This window comes from Magallana gigas, chromosome 10 (assembly GCF_963853765.1).
Source record: "Magallana gigas chromosome 10, xbMagGiga1.1, whole genome shotgun sequence".
In the NCBI taxonomy this organism is placed as follows: domain Eukaryota; kingdom Metazoa; phylum Mollusca; class Bivalvia; order Ostreida; family Ostreidae; genus Magallana; species Magallana gigas.
Genome location: NC_088862.1, coordinates 4,463,101 through 4,481,136, shown reverse-complemented (window position 1 = coordinate 4,481,136; position 18,036 = coordinate 4,463,101). Strand labels below are relative to the sequence as shown.

Sequence of the window (18,036 nt, the reverse complement as noted above, 5' to 3'; positions counted from 1 at the left end):
CCGCAACGTTGACCGAATTATTCTATGGGAAAATTGGAGTTTATTTTTTTTTATCAAATATATTTAAAAAGTATTTCGAATAGCAGACAAACAAAAACCGTGCGTTTACATAGGACATTAACATCTAAAAAGGGAAAGAGAGACAGAGAAATTTTGCACATGCATTTATAATTACTTGCAAAGGAAGACGTCATGCGACTTGTTTTTGGAAGCTCATGATCACAACCTCAGGAGAAATTAAATTTCTCAAAACATGGCATTTAAGAAGGAATAACTCTATTGCAAATACAAATTTCGCTTTAGGTAAAGATTAACCGTAACGACTCTGATATTATACTTGAATTCTCATTGATAATTCCCAATGTAATGGAAACATTAATGGAAATATTAATCTTCCTTCCAAAGTTTCCAAGTTTTTATTAATTTCAACACATAGACCTTAAGGGGATAGGAAATAAAAAGCAACAAAAGAGAAACATTACATATTTATATAACAAATCATTTTTACTCTACAACGTTTGAAAAATTACTTTCAAAGTCATTTATATTTAGAAATAAGAAAAAACTATGGAGTGGAAAAAGATTAGATGTTTAATGTTAAAAAAAAACAATCATTAAAATGAAAAATATGATTTATTATATTTAGCTTTTTGTAGACGAAATACAATTTTAAGTTTTCATTCTTCTTGAGTATTCATTTTAAAATTTATATTTACAGCTCACAAATCTTTTCTCTGACATAAAAATTTCAAGCTTTACTTTTAGGGTAATCAAACATATTGATAAAGGGCTAAATGGCATGCGTAAAGTTATAATATCACGTCAATGCAGCTTAATAAAAAGTGTCAAACACTTTATATTGATTTGGATTGTTTTTTATGCTGTAAGAACTCAAAATATTGTATTTGTGTATGAAATACACAAGTACACATGTAAGCATACATGTACAAAGTATGTCATGCCAATCATTGCATGGTCAAATTAATCAACATCAGATAGTACAAAAATCTTCATTAAACTCAACGCTTTGTTACAGACTTATTGATCATAAAAGTTCGTGTAACATAAATATCGAAGAAGCAGGTTGTGTAGAGAAAATACTCAGATAGTTTGTTACAAAATTTACACTCCTGATTATCTTTGTTCTAAATTCATTTTACAACAAACCACAAATCCCCACAGTTACATCTTTTGCATGTAAACGTTCTACGCCCACTCAGCAACGATGTACACTGCTGGAATTCTTCCCATAATTAAATGAGGGGGAAAAATAACCCAGGAAAAATCTCTCCCCTCATCTCGTAAATTTTCTGATGAATTATCAATGATCGTTGTGCTCTGAATGTAGAAGCCTTGTTATCAACGGTCCCTAGTTACGAGTGCAACTTATCTATTCTCTGAAACGCAATCATGTACGGGTTAATAATTCATTAAAGCCAGCGTTGATGGCGTCCCGTAAAAAGCCAATCATCGAACGAGTTAATAATTTATTAAAAAGCTTCGGAGACGCAACAAAAAGCCAATCGAATCATTTGGCTGTTTCATTGACTCCTGGACCACGCAGCACACAGCATCAACGACGGTTAAAGGTAAGACCTTTTGTAATAGGTTCGATATGAAAATCACAATGTCGGTTACAATTGCAAAATCATAGTTTTGAATTACTTGGACTATAACAACAATGATCGAGATTTCTTTCTAATTTGATACAATTAAAAGTAAAACAAAACTGATTATAATGTTTTAGATAGTTCGACTAAGTAAGTTAAATCTATCAATTAATTAAAAAAAAGTAATTCAATGTAAGTAGCTCTGAAATCCTGCTCTTTGCAACGAAAAGAGTATGCATACATAAAATATGATTAATTAAACGTAAACTTATCATAATTGTATATGTAAACGCTTAAAAAACATTTGTATCCAAGAAAAAAGTATCACTAACGATCAAATATCTCATATGATATCTAAAAACGCCAAGACAAATCAAATCTGTAATTTGTTTTAAATAAAAGATTTATAAGCTTTATTTCAAATAATATTTGGGATTAAGTTATACATGTATTTCTACGAAAACTGAAGACAACTATCAACATTTGTCTAGTAAAGATACGATATGTTACTCTGAGTTATCGTAATAAATATCAACATTATTTTTTACCAGTAGAAACTCTTAAAAAGAGCACAAAATTTACATGGATTGTGTATGAATTTTCTAAAATTAGAAAATCATTTAGAATGATATTTTTCTGTGGAATAAAATTCATATTTTACAACTAAGAAAAGGCTCAATCAAATTATCTTCAAAGTTTTTTCGAAATAGGTAATGTGAGAGTCAAGTGAACATTAATACATGTATCTGAATGTAATGTTGATGCTTGTAAAGTTCATTACTGTCCTGAAAAAAAATATATATATTAAAAAGCAGTTTATAGAAATGTGTCAAGTTTAATGAATGTTAAGCATTAGTTGTATAAGGTTGTCTTTTTCTTAACAGTCATCGAGAAAATTATAGTGAATTTATCGTGAACATGATAGTATTTAAAATGATTTTATTGTGTTTAAAGACCTTATCCACACAAACGCTAGAAATCAAATTATGTCTGTTAGATGTAAGTGATTTATTATATTGACTTCATTATTTTATGCACTTTAAAACAGTATCTTTCATGACTTTACATGATGTGTATAAATTTCAACAATTAATTTGAATATTTCAATTTTTTCTCAATCTTGTAAAACGTAAGTTATCAAATACATTGACAAGAAAATTTATAAATGATCAGGTGGGGAAATGGAGAACTACTTCGCATGCATGCTTATATGTAAGGACACGAGTTCAACTTTCATAAAACATGTTCTAGTATTCTGTTGAAGATGTTTAACGATGATGCTACTCCATAAAGTAAAAAAAAAAGATCGTGGTTTTCTCACTCATAAATAGTTATGAATGGAACCAGTGCATGGTTTTACATTACCGTCTCCCCGTGGACTTGAATTAGATAGAGTTGCATTAAAATGACACTCCATGATATATCTATAGCATTCAGAGGTACACGTCGGACATTTATTTGATTGTGAGCACAACATCAATTATTAACATTGTGGAATCATCCTGTAAAAAAGGAAAAGAGATGCTCTTTCATTAATGGGATATGTTAGTCTAGCTTATGAGTAAACAAGTTTGCATATTGCATCATTTGAGAAGATGATATTTTATCTTTATTCATAGCTTACAAGCACACAGTTGAATGCTGTAGTCTCATCAGTATTCGAGGATATCAATTTTCGTCGATTCAATGACAGTTACAGTTTCAAGTTTAAGGTTACTAAAACTCGAAGCAAGTTATTCTATAAATACTGTATGTTCTTAGATATTGCATTTAGTACAAAGGTAATACAGAATACTAGTATTCGGCATACTACCGTGCTTGAATTACAACAAAAAAAGCTCCAAAAATTTGAACCTTTTTACAAATTCTTAAGATAAAGAATACATACAATTAACTATATTGTAGAGGTTTCGATTGTAAAATAAAGTAAGTAAAATACTCTTGTCAACTTCCCATAATGTATATGATATAAAGGGATTAATTTTGTCTAAACCAACATGTGAAATTAATTAATTAAAGATTTAATGAAATTTAAAGATTAATCAAGTGTTTTGCGAATTTTATTATCACTTGCAAATTACCACACAACATATACAGAGTTTCAATTAGCTCACATATCCTTTGTGAACAGTTTTTATTGTTCACAAACACGAAAGGAATACATCACAAAATTGCTCCGGTTATATAATCCACACAAATAGAAGAATTACCGACAGGAAAAAGATAAATCTAGAATTTTAGTCTTTTCAAAGCATCACGCTCAAACAGACATTTTTTTTACATTTTCAAATTAAGACGAGAATCATCAATGCGTCCAAAAATAGATTTACACCTGTCATGATCCCTGTTTTAAATTGTTTACTGAAAACTCTATACATTTTAATATTTCATCAAATATTAACCTCCAATCCCAATGCATGCGGATCGATTCCCCTTTTAAAATACAGGTGTCAAAGGGAATAACTAATGCATTTTATAGATTGCTATCGAAAATGTCCTGTTGTTACACTTAAAAGCACAGAATTACTAAAAATGCAACGTACTTCAGATAATAGAACAGTTAATTGGTATGTACCCTTTAACTTTTATTTTTGTTCAATGCTTCTCACACGTCGGTAACTGCCCTTTCCATTTCACGCGTTAACCATTTTTGTCATTGAACAATTTATGTCTTTATTTCCTCTGTTATTAAAATTTCATTAACAAATCATTAACAAATATAGCTCGAAAACGTGTTCTTTTAGCTGGTATATCTTTGTTGGAATTTTAATTCAACTGATTGAAAAAAATCATAAATTTTCGTAAACATTTTTTGTTTTGTAATAGACTTAACTTGTTAACTTGTTTTTTTTTCCATTAAAAAAAATCCTAAAGAAAAAACAAAGACATCATAGGAATCTTTAAAATTATTTGTGAAAATCATGCATAAAAAACATGTACTTACGTTTACTTGAAACGACAGTGAGCCAAAAAAATATCTTACGCGTGCAATATTTAATTTTCGCCTGTAGCTATAAAAACTCAGAAAAAGTAAATGACGATGAAAAGAATTGCATGCAAACATTTAAAAGTCAAGTATTAGTAAACATAACAGTTTCTATATAAGAAACGCTACATACGGATATAGGCATATTTAAACTTGTAAATCATACTACAAGAACACGAACCCGTAGCTGCAGAACTGTAGCTCCACGGGAAATGCGAGACGACGGATAGTAGAACTAGATTTTCATCCATACAGTTGCACAAGGTTTTAGAATTATGCGCAATAAATATATAATTCATTGAATGGATAGAATGGCAGCTCTACGGTCCGTCAGCAAACATTTCCGTGGAGCTACAGTCATTCAGGTATGCTCTAGGTATCCATGTATTTAATTTTTTTTTTTTTTTTTTAGAAAAAAGCAGCTTTGTACGAAAAAATGAATGCATGTAAATGAAAAAAAAAATTAAAAAGCGTTTCTGTCTGTATAATACTCTCGATGTGCTTTTTATAAATACAGTCGCAAAAAGTTAGCGAACAATTTTAAAATGAAAATTAAAACATTTTCTGAAAGACTTAAGAAAAGATAACTCATATCTATATTATCAGAGGTCATATTATGCTCTGTATCACAATGTAATAATCATGGCAACACAAAATGGCCAATGACAGAACATTTGATTTTTTTTGAGTGTTTGCGAGCATAAAATGCGTCAAAAGGCGCACTTGGCCGTTAAGGGGTTAGCAAAATTGAAAAAGAGAGAGAGAGAGAGAGAGAGAGAGAGAGAGAGAGAGAGAGAGTCATCATTTGGTCAATAGTGATTGGCTTTGACATCAGGTGGCATTCTGTACTTTTATTGCAAGCCACACATAAAAGACAACTGAAAACCCGCAAAAATTGGCATAAAGATAACAGAAAGGTTTAATTGGAATCAATGAAACCGCAGTCGGTATCTGTGGGACAAAATTAATGTATCTATCTATCTATCTATCTATCTATCTATCTATCTATCTATCTATCTATCTATCTATCTATCTATCTATCTATCTATCTATCTATCCTTTTTCTACCAGGTGGAAGTAAATAAAAAGCTTTAAATCGGCCTGCCTGTTATAGTTTACTTTATTTACATTTTCAAGCGAAAGACCTGTATTTGTACATTTTTTTTTTAAATACCGTGTGAAAATGCAGAAATGCGCGTACATATACACAACTAGAAGCGTATACACTACAATAAACAAAGATCAAAACTTATTAAAGATGCAGATAATTACACATTAAATATTAATTCAAGGTCTATGCAATAATTCTTTGCTTAATCAGTAATGGTAAATACATATTTCAATAAAGTGTAAACAGAACTATCAGGGATGACTTCACTCGAGTAGGGGCCCACCTTAATGGTTATATTGGTAAAACGTTGATCATCATAAAACGGGTAAGGTTACTGAAAAGGAAATAGTCATAAAAATGAGTTTAAGTGAAAACCCCTACCATAATTATACACGTGTATTTGGATCTCAGAACTATCCGTTATTTGTTTTTGATGACAGCGTAAACGATTTGATGGGTCTGGGTATCCGTTCACCTCGGCGGGTAAATTGAGAAAATGATTCATTAAATGTAACAAGACCACTGCAGAGATATCTAGATTGGGTTTTATAGGAAGCCATTGGTATGTCGCCATGAACAACATGTTCTAACGATTATCAAATAGGATGTACACTTTCCATACCCGTCTTAATGCGTGTTTTGTATAGCTACATATGTACGTCATTTAACAAAATGGCTGTGCAGAATTAAAATATAAACCTTGATTCTTAGAAGATGAAATATATTGCTCAAGTAAGCAATTAAGTGCGCAATTGTATTTTGTTTGGAAGTTTAATAATGATGACGTGCTGTGTGTGTTTATTTTATTGTTTTTTATGTTTGTCAAGAAAGTTATAAAAACTGATTTGATAGACTCACCTTTGCCAGACTTAGAGATAAAAAAAAACAAATCAGACACTTGGCTAGCGAAGATGTGCTAGACTATGTTTTGATACTTAGGACAGGGAAACAAATATCAAACACTGGTGTATTATTAATAAATTCTCATATCAAATTACTTATGATGTGTTAAGAAGATTTTAAATAAGTCATGAAATTGACTATTTCATTGAATTATGCTGCAATGCCGGCAGAACGGGTTAATTTTCCATGCTTGTCGATGGACGGTAGGTTGACAACAGGGATTTCCTAGAGTTGAACACGACATATTGGATTTATATTTCTAGTGTAGATTTGGGTAACCTTTGAAATTCTAACTCGCTGAAAGTATCTTATTTAATCTATCATTTTTTAAAATTTCATTTTTTACAGAATATGGAGATCAGTATGCCTATGTTGTTATGTTCAAGCCTCGTTTTGGTTCTTATATCATCTGTGTGTAGTGTACCTATTGACGTTGCCAGGGAAACCGAGGTATGTATCAAATTAGTTATAAAAAAAAATCCTTACTTGAACTGTTACGTGTACTTTTATTAGCTTTCCCCATTTTCTGCACTCCAATAAATAAATAATGTAAAATAAATAAATAAATATACAGCGAACATCACAAGAAATATTAAAAACTTTTTGAAAAGAGCAAATTCTTAAGCTCATCATCGCTGGTTCGCTGCATTTCCGAAACACACATTGTCACAACGTATAAGAAGTTAGTCCTTCATTATTCATAGAGATAGGGTAATAAAGTATGAGGCTAAAATCGATTTTCAAGTCCATGTTTTGTCTTTTATGTCTTTTGCAGATTAACGTTTACTGTCAAGAGATCTAGTAAAAATTTAATGAAATCATTCATGGTGAAATTTGGAAAGCATCAAACGACTAGTATGCATAATGAGACTAAGTCCAAAAATCGATTTCTATTATATGAGATTCTTAATTTTATAATTAGAATTTTGCGATCTGAAAGACAAAACAAACACCATGAGATTTATAAAATTCACCCTCCCAGCAATTACGTTGTTTTACCCTTTGTACGCACATATCTGATATCTCATTTGTTTTGACCACTCATCGGAATCATTATTTGTGTGTATTACTGAATGATCGATTCTGTTAAAATGGAGTTTGGGTCAGCACATTATCAAACAGATCTGCCTTATGATATTAGGCATGATATGTTTGGTCATAAAATATAATTTAGTGAAGAAAAACTTCAAAAATCTTAACAATAAAATTTGAAGGTTTCCTATATCTTATACAGAGCTGCCCATCACAAATAAATTGCATATACTATAGTCTAAGATGGTCGTGATCATTCACTCATTTATCTTTATATTTATAGTGAAACAACTTTAAAAAAGATAATATATCTTTTGACAATTCAGCTAAGCAGTCTTAGTATTTTTATTTTATTTCAAAACGATATTCTAGAAACTTCTCTTTATGACCATAATTTACATTTTCCTTTAACCGAATAATTTCGAATAAAAATAGTAGAAGTTGATGATTTTCTGAAAACAATATTATAAAAAACTTGAAAACTTGTCTTAATAGCTATTCATAACAAACTAAGGTAGTTTCAAAAATCAATTAAGTATTAAACTTTTTGAAGCAACTGTTTTAACCATCTTCGTGAAGTTAATTGTTGACGCCTGCAATGTACAGACAAAATAGAACAATTTTCAAGTGTAATTAAAGTGCACAATTGCAGCAGTAAATTCGACAGACAGCTGTATGGGAACAAAACATTTCACATTTTGAAGCATTCTCTGTCGATTTTACCACAATGAGTATTAAAGATAGGACCAATATTATATATTTGTCTATTATTACCATAGAGTAACATTTTAAAACATTCTTTGGTGAATCTACAGACTAACTGTCTGCAGGATATACATAACTACTAATCTCACGAATTTTATACTTACACTCTCTGAACTGTTTAAAATGTCAGTGAGGACAAAACAGAGACAGCCTTGATATGAATTAAAAAAACCCCACCATAATTGACTTGATGATACAGATTGCAATACCGCTAATGAAAACGTCGTGTGGGGGCGAGGCTAGATAATGAAGAAATAATCAAAGTACTTAAAGTGCTGAAAAAACAAGTTGATGTTGTACAGAGAAGTTCCATTTCATAAACAGATAACTACTCGATTTGAAATACCCTTATAGAAGATAACAGATGTGTTTCGTAATGATAGATCTTTCAATTGTAATATGAGGATAGATTAGCGCTAAGACATTGCCACGTAAACTGCTATGTGTCCGATGAGTAAGTAGACAACATTGATTGTACTTTCACTTCTACTTTCGAAATTACAGTTTAAGAGTCTTTGTTCCATACAAGCCGTATTATGGTTTGGAGCAAGTTGCAGATTTTGATGTGTGAAATGTAGTTCATGAAGTGATGAAATTTAAAATCACTGCCCCAAAATTGTGTCATTTCTGAACTATATGATGGTGTAATATTCATTTAATGTGATATGCGGACACAAAATGAACCAGCCCTTAAATTGGTTTAATTAAAATTAAAAAGAATTATTTTAGAAGTTGTTAAATGTTAATTTTTTTTATTTTAGACTGATCACCACTTGGAAGAAAAGAGACCAAAATACATGGACACGAGGGATTTGGACGCATTTGAAAAACTTGTTTACCTAGCTCTTAAAGGGGTGGGTAATACTAGAAAAATAATGAGAGAGAGAGAGAGAAAGGGAGAGTTCAATATATCACATAACATTAAGGTACAACAAAACATCTGTTGTCACTTAGATTTACTAGGGATTTAAATATGAGCGTTGCAAACAGTCGCTAGAGCCACACGATGGAAACTTCATCTTTTGTGGTGAATTATTGACTAAAATACAGTCACAGAGGGACACTTTCATCCCCACAATATGAAACATACCCGTAGTCAATGTATAGCAGAATTGAATATTTCATCAAGCCAATGTTTTCCGTGCGAATACAAACCATTCCTGTAGAGAAAATTATACAGCTGAGAATTCGCATATATAAAAAATAAAACGGTTAACAGGAAATCAAATAATCTTTATGTAAACACAAATATGCTCAGAATGATATCCGAAACACATGATATTTTATTCTTTTAAGTCGTGTTTCAAACAATTAACCTTCTCATTCTCGTCGGCGTGTAGTTGGCATTAGTTGCAATGATTTTAAAATGACAGTGACAAACCAAATGTTTTAAAATATAAATACTGCAAACCGTTGACCGATTTTAAAGTATTAGACTTTGATTAAGACTCACAAAAACATTGCTAATCTGCTTATCTTAAAAAAAAGATAATGACAAAACTATATGATACTGATAAAGTTCATGTAACTGCAAAAACAAGTAATAATAAAATTAAGATTTAGATCTCTTAATTGTTCGTGTGTTCTCTTTTAATATATAAATCACAATGAAAGTTAAATTTCGTAAAACGATAAGGGTAGTGGTAAATAGTAACCCCTTTCTTGTCTTCGAGTCGCTTCAGATATAGCTTGCGCTTATCAGTAGAAAATTCAAATGCAAAGGGTTAGTCGTTGGTAAAAAATTATGTTTTGTAGGAACATAGGAGTATCGCTTAATCAATAAGGCATTTTTAAAAAGGAAACATATTTTTATCCAACAAAACAGTTTAATAAAACATCGTCCAACATTAATGAACTGCCATCCTGTAACGTGAACTCGTATTTTATTGAAAACATAAAGACGTTGAATATAACAATTGTAAGCGCGGAAAAAACCCCAAAGCTTATTTCTTGTTTTGTTCATAGTCTGACGGCATTGGTTATGAAATGTAAATATTTCATTATATATCGTTTTACATCAAGCAGTTATGTAATTTACGTAAATGCAAAGGTTGGCACAAGATCGATATTACATTTTATGTTTTTAATAGAAAAAAACACCAACGTAGTTGTCGTCACAACAAAAAGAATCACTATGATTATTTAAATAAAGGAAAAGTGCAGAATACATTTCTGTTGGAAACAATTAAAATTACAAATATGTGAAAAATATCGAGAAACTTCCTCCTCAATTAAAAAAGCCAAAGCAACCAACCATCCAAATAAACATAACAAAACGATTTTGTATTTAAAGAATTGTAAAGTATATGAATTTAAAAAAAAAATCATCGGAATTGTCTTTCCTTTTTCTAATTTTTTAAATCCATGGAATATATATCCAGTTTCTGTAAATTCTTTGTTGCAGTGAAAGGCCTATAATTATTTGAATTGGCGACCCATAAAAACAATGGAAACAATCTATTTTATAATTATCTAAATATAACCCATTTAATTTTTTTTTCATTGTTGATTTACGATTAAGGAGGGCATACTATGAGCGTTGATGTTATCGACAATCGGGAGGAACTCAGTAAATATCATGAACCGACCTCTCTTGAACTACATGGCAGTGTCTCGTTAGGATGAGATTACTTTGTGTACTATCTATGCAGCATATTTATAAAAAAAAATACCTTATTGTTTTTAAACCTCACATTTAAACCATTACCGGCACATGAATGTTTTATCACTCAAGAATTCAAATATTACGCAAGTAACTTAAAGAATGGGCTTTGGTTGAATATTGCTCAACAATGGAAAAAAATAATAAATCTTCATGGATTGAACGGAACAAGAAAAGAGAATTGATGTATTTTTCGGAGCATTGCGAATTTATGAATAACTGAAAATTGTTGCGTCAATATCAACAGGACGATGAGTAACAAAGTATGATATTATGCAATAATAATCTCTTTTAGGGAAACATTATGCCGTTTTAGTATTCGTTAAAGAACGAATTTAGTTTAGTGTCATATTGGTTTTCAATTGGACTTTTATTTTCTTGAATAGAGCCAAATTCCCACCTCTATCTCTCTTCTGTTAAGATAACTTTTACACTGGCAATTTTTTTCTCACATTAAAAATAATTAAAAGACAAATGTTAAATCTTGGTCTGTGACGTCAGGCTTTGATCTTTATGCAATATCATGGATTGAAAAAAAAACACCATGTTGCATTAAAGAGTCTTTGAAACCAACAACAAAAATTGAAACTGCATCAGTTGGATTCTTGAAATATTTCATGATACCTCTTTGTAGTCTGTGAAAGTTCTTCTGTAACAAGTCAATTTTGTTTGATAGGGGAATTACTTGAAACAGAATGTCAGTCATTATAAATGGAAGCACTAAGTAAGGACCAATGTACCATTCTACTTTAAAGGGACACATCTGGTGAAAATAGCAAATAATTAAACCTTCTATTGTCATTCCATAATGGCAGGTTCTCGTTCCAATGTCTATTGATGCCGTGTGAATTGTTTAGATTATTGGCTATAATCCTTGGAGATTTTTCATTAAGTTGTATGTTGGCCTTCATTTGACGTCGGTACAAGGTTATTGCAATGTGAATTTTCTAATAAATTGTAGGTGTTTTTGTGCTATAAATTTTTATCTTAAAACAAACAGTTCAAAAATAGTAACGATTCAAATTGCAATACAATCTTTATATTATTTGTTTGGTATATTGTAAATGGTAATTGTAATGTAAAATAATGCCGTTATTGGTTTACAGTGTTTCGTTTTAAACATGAATAAATAAAGAAAAAAGTTGGAGATGGTAGAATTATTGATAAGTGTGATATTCATAATTATAAAGCTATAGAGTTTCCCTGAAAAATATTTAAAAAAAAATACACCAGTGGTTTCTGTAAATATACATAAAAGAGTTTTCCTGAAATATATTTAAAAAAAATACACCAGTGGTTTCTGTAAATATACATAAAAGAGTTTTCCTGAAATATATAAAAAAAAAATACACCAGTGGTTTCTGTAAATAAACATAAAAGAGTTTTCCTGAAATATATTTAAAAAAAATACACCAGTGGTTTCTGTAAATATACATAAAAGAGTTTCCCTGAAATATATTTAAAAAAAAATACACCAGTGGTTTCTGTAAATATACATAAAAGAGTTTTCCTGAAATATATTTTAAAAAAATACACCAGTGGTTTCTGTAAATATACATAAAAGAGTTTCCCTGAAATATATTTAAAAAAAGTACACCAGTGGTTTCTGTAAATATACATAAAAGAGTTTTCCTGAAATATATTTATAAAAAATACACCAGTGGTTTCTGTAAATATACATAAAACACCAACGGCAAGGATATTGAACACGGTGAATGAATGCAAAGTGTATTTTCCAGATTATTTCATTATTGATATTAAATTACACGTAGTCATGAAACCCAACATGGAAACTGTCCATCCAAAGTTTTATAGATAATAATCTTTTTAGCGTACATGTATGGAGGGAAACGTGCAAGTGATATTAAAATATCAATAAAATGTTGATAAAATCAATCATAATGATAATATAATTAGCTTGATGCATTGTGTGATCGAGTAAGCACCGTAATAAGTAATGATTTAAGTAGTGACATCGAAATTGTCGGAGCGGATCCAAGATCTGATTTTAATCAAAATGAATATTTCTCGACGCGAAACAGATTTATAAAAAATCAGTTGTATTTTGATAAACGTTCGGAAACACACCACGCAAACTGGTTCATTACTGGTCAATTGCGAGACTACATCGTACAAAGATACAAAAATAATGGTGGGATTCACTTCGTACAGATATAGAATTTATGCGTTTTGTTTTATTAACAGAGCAAACAGAAGTAAAGTGTTTTTCATACAATAGCTATTGATATCATAAAAATCAATTTAGCTTAAAACATCAGACTCTGTGATCAAAAGAAGCAAATGCATTAGATTCCCAAGACTTTGCATTGAAAAAACCCTATTGCGCAGGAATGCCAATAATTTACAGGCGATCGCAAGTTCTGTTACAGAATGATAAAACGATGGCTAAACTGTTTACTTCTGTCTCATAAATATTTTAGCAAAATTAAGTTTTCAATTTGGGTTAATTTGCAAGGTTAAAAATGTTGCATTTGATGAATTAAATTCTAGCCGCAACTGCATGAAAATGTCACTTTCTTAAATATTTGAACAGACAACTGCCATCCGCAATCGATTGAAACAGCTATATGATATTGCCAGTAGAGAACATATAAAACCGGAACATCCCCGAACACCTTTCAACCTAGACTGATTGTGGTAGAAATTTAATTAACTAATTGAGACATTCATGTTTCTCGTAAGTCTACAAGACATCCCGCGAGACTTTGCAACTTCACACGATTTGGAGAATAAACAAAACGAGAAACGTTCTACTAGGATAGGCATGTAGATGGAAAAAGCCCAAACGGGATGAAAAATCCTGACACTAATTACTATATATGTAACTAATCTAGTTCTCAAAATGGGATTGGGGAACCTATATCTATTTAAAGTGCATCTCCTATTCCATAATATAGCTTCATCAGGGAACTTGATGTTCTATTATTTCTCTGAAAGTCTTTTTTCGTTTAAGGTCGGTCTCTTCTTTTGAAATCAAATAATTAAGTATATGCAAACAAAAAGATACAGAAGTTCCCTTGTGATACTAATATGAGTTCTCTTCTTTTATCACTTTTCAGCTGGTGGAGGAAGGAAAGGTTAACCCAGAGGTCATGACCTCAGAAGCAAATGAGGGATTTCTGGACAATCAGGGCGAAAATGGGGAAAGCAAGGAGAAGGCGGGGCCCGCAGACAAACGGGGCCATCTTAGGATCTGTGTCCGACGATCGGGGTCACGCTATGTACCCTACCCCTGCTTTAGAAGTGAGTGAACAATACATTCAGTTACCATACACACGGTTATTTTTGCAATTATCTTATTTTCGCCTTCATGTTAAAAAAAAATACGAAAAAACTTAGTCTATTGTTTATCTCTATAAATATTTAAAACTGCAAATCTGAATTGCACAATTATAAAAAAAAAGCTTCAGATTTATCTTTTTTTAAAAAAATTGTGACAATCGAAAATAACCTGATGTACGGTAAATTATTATATCTTTTCATTTTTTCCTCTTTTTTTAAAGACTTTTGAGTCGTTCCTTTATATAAATGATATAAACGTTTTCTCATTAAATAAGTTAGGGAAAATGAGGTTGAAGAATGTTAATCATTGTTTTCTCCAAAGTGACGAACCAGATCGTTTACGCCCCAAAAATGCTTTAAAATATTCTTTTAATTTGTATGTTCGTACATGTACTTGATATTTTGGTTGATCTCATCCGTTATAAAAACAATTTAGTCATGTTATGACAATTAATGAAATATGCCAAAGATTATTTTGATGAAACGTGTGGTAAGCGAGAAGATTAAATTGCATTCATTATTTTAAATCTTTTAATGAGTGATTTTATTCATGTTTTGTGAAAGTGACTGCTTACAGTTTTTCTTCTCTAAACGTAAAACACACATTATTGTTTTCGCTTTAATATAATTTTTGATACACATACCTGAAAGTGCATATACCTGTAGTTTTCTTTTGATTACTTTATATATGAAATACACATGTACATGTAGCTCCACGTTGGTTTCATTAACATAGCATTGTTTTTTTTCTTTTTGGCCCAATACGTAGAGTACAAATAACAATAACGGACTCATAACATACATTCTTAACATGCATGTAGACAGTTTTACAGAAAAACTGGTTAAATGAAAATACAATGTATATTTCGCACAAACACTTTTTTTGCTGCGAAAGATGGCAGGTTGTGTTTTACTGTTTTACATTTTCCAACTGAAGAGTTTTGAATCAATTTTCAAAACTTATATGAAAGTTATTTATCATTTTGATAAATTCAACCACCATATTACAGGCTAGACTTTTCATCGATTCAAGGATTTATCATTTTTCCTTTAAGGAGGCTGGATAGTCAACACATTCACCATCAAATTTGCCTAAAATTTTAAAGATAGCAGTTGTTTTGCTATAAACTATGATTAAGTTAAGAAAAATTGGATATATTACCTTTTGAATTTCGGTATTTTCCTATATTTTTTATAAAGAGCTTCCCTGCTAATGGAGATCAATACAGTTTAAAAATGGCCATGACCATTCAGCCCTCCCAAATGACCGGAAGTCACTCAACGTTTAACGGTGTTGTCGCAGTGTCACATTTGAAGACGATATCATATATCATTACAGCATCACTTAATATTTAGGGAACTAAAACCATCTTTATTTGCTGTTATCGGACTTGTTTATTTCTTCAATTTATTTGCTGATAAATTCACAGTATATCAACCTTTCTTATTTACTAGTATCTTTGTAAAATGATTTTACCTTATGTTTGGAAGAGGGAGCGTTTGGTTCGGTTAGGTATGGGTTAGTAGAATATGGTTTCATAGGCCGCAGTAAAAGCCAAGAAAGTGTATGGTTTTGCTATAAACAGGCAAAGGTAGTTTGAAACTCTTTTCAAGGAATCCTGTGCATAATTCTGATATATTTAATTTTCGTCTGCGACTTTTTATATAAAGTAAGCAGATTTTTACATTTTAACATCTTTGAAAAAATTAATGTCTAATCTAGGAGCGTCACTTTTAGGCTTCTTATAGGACAGATGTAATCAACCTTAACATTACCATAAAGCTTACTTAGTTCAATGACTTTTTTAGATTTTTTTTAATATGTAACAGTAGTTCCTTTAACCCCGTAAGAAAGTTCTTTGCCGAAGAATTCCAATTATGCAATTTTGGATCGGGGCCAGGAGTTTGTAAACGTGGGGCAGTTATATAATTTGCTAAGCTTGATTCGCGCAACAGAAGTGTATCGAACAAACACAATATATAGGATTTGATTCCCTAGATGCTATTTTGGATACATAATAAATCATGTACGATCAATGCAGGAAGAAGTTACGTAAGATAACACCACTAAACCAAACTGGCATTGTTATTCCAATCTTCTTGAAAAGATGTACATACTGTTATCAACATTTTGTGTGGAGGGTTTGGATGTATTTATGTTTGAATCGGCTAAATTGATATGACTAGCTATTGAAACCAGTGAGCTCCAGTTTTACGATTAGATTTAACTGGATATCTATATATGATTGGATGAAATGATAGATCATTGCAGAACTTTAGAGGAAAAACAACATGTACTGCAGAAAGTGCAAAGTTTCTAAATGTTTGACTACTTAATATTTTTTCTTCTATTCAGCAAAAGATTGCATAAAAAAGATTTTAAAAAAAAATACTATTTTGGTTCATTATTTAATGAATGACTTTTTATGATAAACTTATTCAATGAATTTATTTGTTATGTTTAAAACCAATCTTTAGAAATTCCCTTTTGTGGTAGGAATTTTGATTTCCAATGGTTTTCATATTTGCTGCTTGCAATCTACTTTATCTTTTTTTTTTCCAAAGGTTAAACAGTGCAGCAAATGAGAAAGGAGGCAACAACATATCATGCATGCTGTTTTCGCAAAAGCAGAGAAGACGCTTTTCCCCCTGATAATATTTTTGGACTTTATCGTGCTTACTTATAATCTATCATCATAAATTAGTGCAATAGGTTATGCAAACACTAGTATGTCTGTTTGAGAGATGTTACATGTAGTGATGCCACTTTCGTATATCTATATTGTGGAAAAATCTCATTTCGTATCTGTTTAATGCTTAATTGACGTCCACGTGACGTAATACTCATTAATATTTTTAGAAGGTGATAGTTGTAACTAATACGAAAAAGAAAATACTTAAAATTATAGTACAGATAAGGATAGTTTGAAAGAAAAGAGTTTTAATGCAATATTACATTCAAATTTCAAGTGTATAATTTATTTAGAAAATACGCTTTGTATTATTTTGGCCGACAGTCTTTAGTTTATGTCTTAACATTGACCTTATAAACGCTGATTAAGCCCCTTTGCATTATTTAGTTGCTAATTCGTATGTCATATTGTAAAAAATGAGTGATCATCATTTTTGTTAATAATTCACAAGTTTAAGAATTTTAATTTGTAGTGATATTAAACATTGTAGACATATAATGTATGTTTAGTAGAGTACATATAATTCATACTAATAAACTTGTAATTAACTACAACATTTTTTTTGTTCTTGCCAGTATCTTTGTGTATGTCTTTTAACAACTCTCGAGTTGCTGAATTCGCAAACTAAAATTGGAAAAGAGCATTGGTCCATTTTTAGAAAACCGGAATTCCTCCTCGTCTGTTTCATCAATACAAAGATGTAAGCAGTTATCATTTTTACCCCCAACAAAATGTATTAATATATGAAACAGCTCTTACTCATATGACATTCTGTAGATGTACAAGTAATTTCGCCCATCTTGTTTTGAATAACAAAAGCATTTTTGGGAGTTGATTTTAATCAACTCTCCTATGCAGTCTCTGGCAAACCGAAAGTGAAACAGTGTTTGGACCTAAGCACAAATCATCACCGCTGACAAGACAAGATCTTAAAGATAATAGATAAATTCGGTGCACTGTATGCTGTACCA

At 30.8% G+C, this 18,036-nt stretch overlaps 1 protein-coding gene across 1 annotated transcript; it reads left to right on the top strand.

The window, feature by feature from the left end:
* The first annotated feature begins 1,430 nt into the window (after positions 1 to 1,430).
* LOC105328903 (uncharacterized) lies at positions 1,431 to 17,419 on the top strand. The gene is made up of 5 exons (XM_011429942.4): positions 1,431 to 1,589; positions 6,959 to 7,060; positions 9,169 to 9,261; positions 14,150 to 14,333; positions 16,938 to 17,419. The coding sequence occupies exons 1-5, from the start codon at positions 1,446 to 1,448 to the stop codon at positions 16,940 to 16,942; spliced, it is 528 nt and encodes a 175-aa protein (XP_011428244.3). The 5' UTR covers positions 1,431 to 1,445; the 3' UTR covers positions 16,943 to 17,419.
* Positions 17,420 to 18,036: the final 617 nt, after the last annotated feature.